This window comes from Penaeus monodon, chromosome 26 (genome assembly GCF_015228065.2).
Source record: "Penaeus monodon isolate SGIC_2016 chromosome 26, NSTDA_Pmon_1, whole genome shotgun sequence".
Taxonomy (NCBI): Eukaryota; Metazoa; Arthropoda; class Malacostraca; order Decapoda; family Penaeidae; genus Penaeus; species Penaeus monodon.
The window spans coordinates 33,217,985-33,220,484 of NC_051411.1; the positions used below are offsets into that span (position 1 = coordinate 33,217,985).

General features: G+C 34.3%; 1 protein-coding gene across 3 annotated transcripts in view; it reads left to right on the top strand.

The window, feature by feature from the left end:
* LOC119590091 (rhomboid-related protein 3-like) overlaps positions 1-2,500 on the top strand; it is a 15,973-nt gene that overhangs the window by 5,454 nt on the left and 8,019 nt on the right. For all 3 annotated transcript variants that reach the window (XM_037938855.1, XM_037938854.1, XM_037938853.1), the window contains exon 2: positions 1,845-2,063. In XM_037938855.1, the coding sequence (XP_037794783.1) occupies positions 1,878-2,063 (186 nt within the window). In that variant the 5' untranslated portion in view covers positions 1,845-1,877. The remainder of the gene's footprint in view (positions 1-1,844; positions 2,064-2,500) is intronic.

Here is a 2,500-nt window from a genome sequence, read left to right on the forward strand (position 1 = left end):
AAACGGCACTGAATTTTACTGTTTATTTTGATCCCTTGTGTACGAGTATATTTACGTAAGTGTTACATTCGGCATTTACATCGGTCAGTTTGATTATGGATCTGTGAAACGTGTTCAGATAAGATTAGTAGCAGTGTGACAAAATCAAGTCTTTATACTGATAAAAGTTTTCGATATGGAAAATATCGGATCGTAGAGATATAAATTCATTAAGACAGTTGTTAAACAGGCTATGGGTAAGAGTTAATAAATAAAGAGGGGCGGTATTCACGAAAAGGTCTAAGACACTTCTTTGACATTTTATCCATGATTTGCGCTGTATACTACGTCTCAGGGTAATGCTAGTAATAGAATAAACATCTTCGGTTATAGACTCTGTGAAGATAATTGACTGCAGTAATATGTTAAAACTACATGCTTAAATAAATCTTACTTCGATAATGATAGTAGTATTAGACATTTCATATATATAAAAAAAAATTTATCAACCATCGATTTGTCGTCACTGCATCAGCTATTAAGCCGCTCGGCGCCATTTGTATTTTCGATTAAAATATTACTGTAAATATGTAAAAAAACTAATTAATTATTGGTTGACAATAAATTAGAATGGACCTCCAAAGCCTATTTGTCATTACTAAAGTGTGATTATCTTCATTTGTATGACTCGGTAAATTTGTCTGAAATTTGTCTGATTCCCCACGAAAATGTCTCAAACAGGCAGTTTTTGCCTAAGACACGGCCAAAGTTTTAATACAGGTGTTGAAAGTATCCCGAACACGCAAGGACTGTCTTTAAAACTGCAATGCAAGTTAGCACAAATGCGAAGTTAATTCTGCGTGGAATTTGAGAGAAAAATCTTAGGAGACCCTTTTGATTTCTTGTCAAACGTTAATTTAATCGTTTCTTATGTTTTACGGATATTTTCTATTCTCGTCTTTAGTTTGCTCTTACGCAGATTTTCCTCCGATGAAGGTTATTCCGCTCTGGAAATAATAAGAAAACCTTCAAAGCCTCTTATGATAAATTATCAAACGTTAATTGAGTCGTCTCCTACATTTTTATTGCTGTAATATATATATATATATATATATATATATATATATATATATATATATATATATATATATATATATATATATATATATATATATATATATATATATATATATATATAAACGGCGCCCTCCTGTACAGCTGATGCAATGACAATAAGCGTAGGGATGCCACATCGGATTTATATATACGTATGTGTAATATTATAGCTATGATATAAGCAGGATTTATTACCTTATTTATCTTATCTTCGTATTACAAAATAGGGTTTATATGATATAATTGCGTGTTCTCTTACCAGCGTTAACATTGAGATGTGGCAACGGGGCAAAATCATAGATAAAATCGCAAAGAACAGTCAAGACCTTTCGTGAATATCTGTTATATATTTTTTCCAACATTAACCGATATCATCGACCTGATATATGTAATTCTCATTCATATTTTTCCATGACAATAACCTTGAAAAAATATTTCATACCTCTCCCCAACAAAATATCAAAACCCACCAACCTCGAACTCATTCCCATTAATTACACACACTCCCCCTAACACTAACTAAACCTTTAAATTTCCACCTCATGCCATACTGTAATTTCTTAACAATAACCCCCTCAAAAGAGAGAGAGAAAAAAAGGAAAAAGAAAAAGAAAAAGAAAATACATAGTCTTTTCCAACAAATATCAATACCCATCATAATTCATTCCCATTAAACCCACTCTTCAAACAACAGTACACAAACCTCAAAATTTCCACCTCACATCACTACATGCTCTCGTATCCCTCAGAGCGCATTTGCAGCAGGCCAAGTGCAGGACCTAATGGAGTGGGCCGACGTCTGGTACAGGCTGGACGAAGGACGAGGGAAGATCACGCTGGACAAACTCGAAGGCAGGATACGCAGGACGGTTAACAACGCGCAGGCAATTCCACAGGCCATTAGTATCCTACACAAGGCGGATTATGGGCAGAAAGGATGCGTGGAGTACAAGGACTTCAGGCATTTTGTGAGTGTCTTGTGATTCGTTTTTATTTTATTTCTTATTTTCTTTTTCTTTTATTTTGTTCTTAGGGAGAGCGATGGAGCTGTGAATGCTGGTGGAGATAAAAATGAAATGGAATGATGGAAAATGAGTAATGTTCATGAAGTAAATATAATGTTCCTAGATAGATAGAGATATCAACTTAAAATCAAATCAGATAGTGAAAGATGACAAATTAAGGTTTTAGATTTAATTGCTTGTAATAATTACTTTTCTATTCTGGTATTTGTTTTATGCATGGTCTGTATGCATGTGGTAACGTGTGCTTATAGGTATAGATATAGGTATAGAACTGACACAGAGAGAGAGAGAGAGAGAGAGAGAAGAGAGAGAGAGAAACAGAGACACAGAGAGACAGACAGAGAAGAGAGACAGACAGAGAAGACAGAGACAGAGAAGAG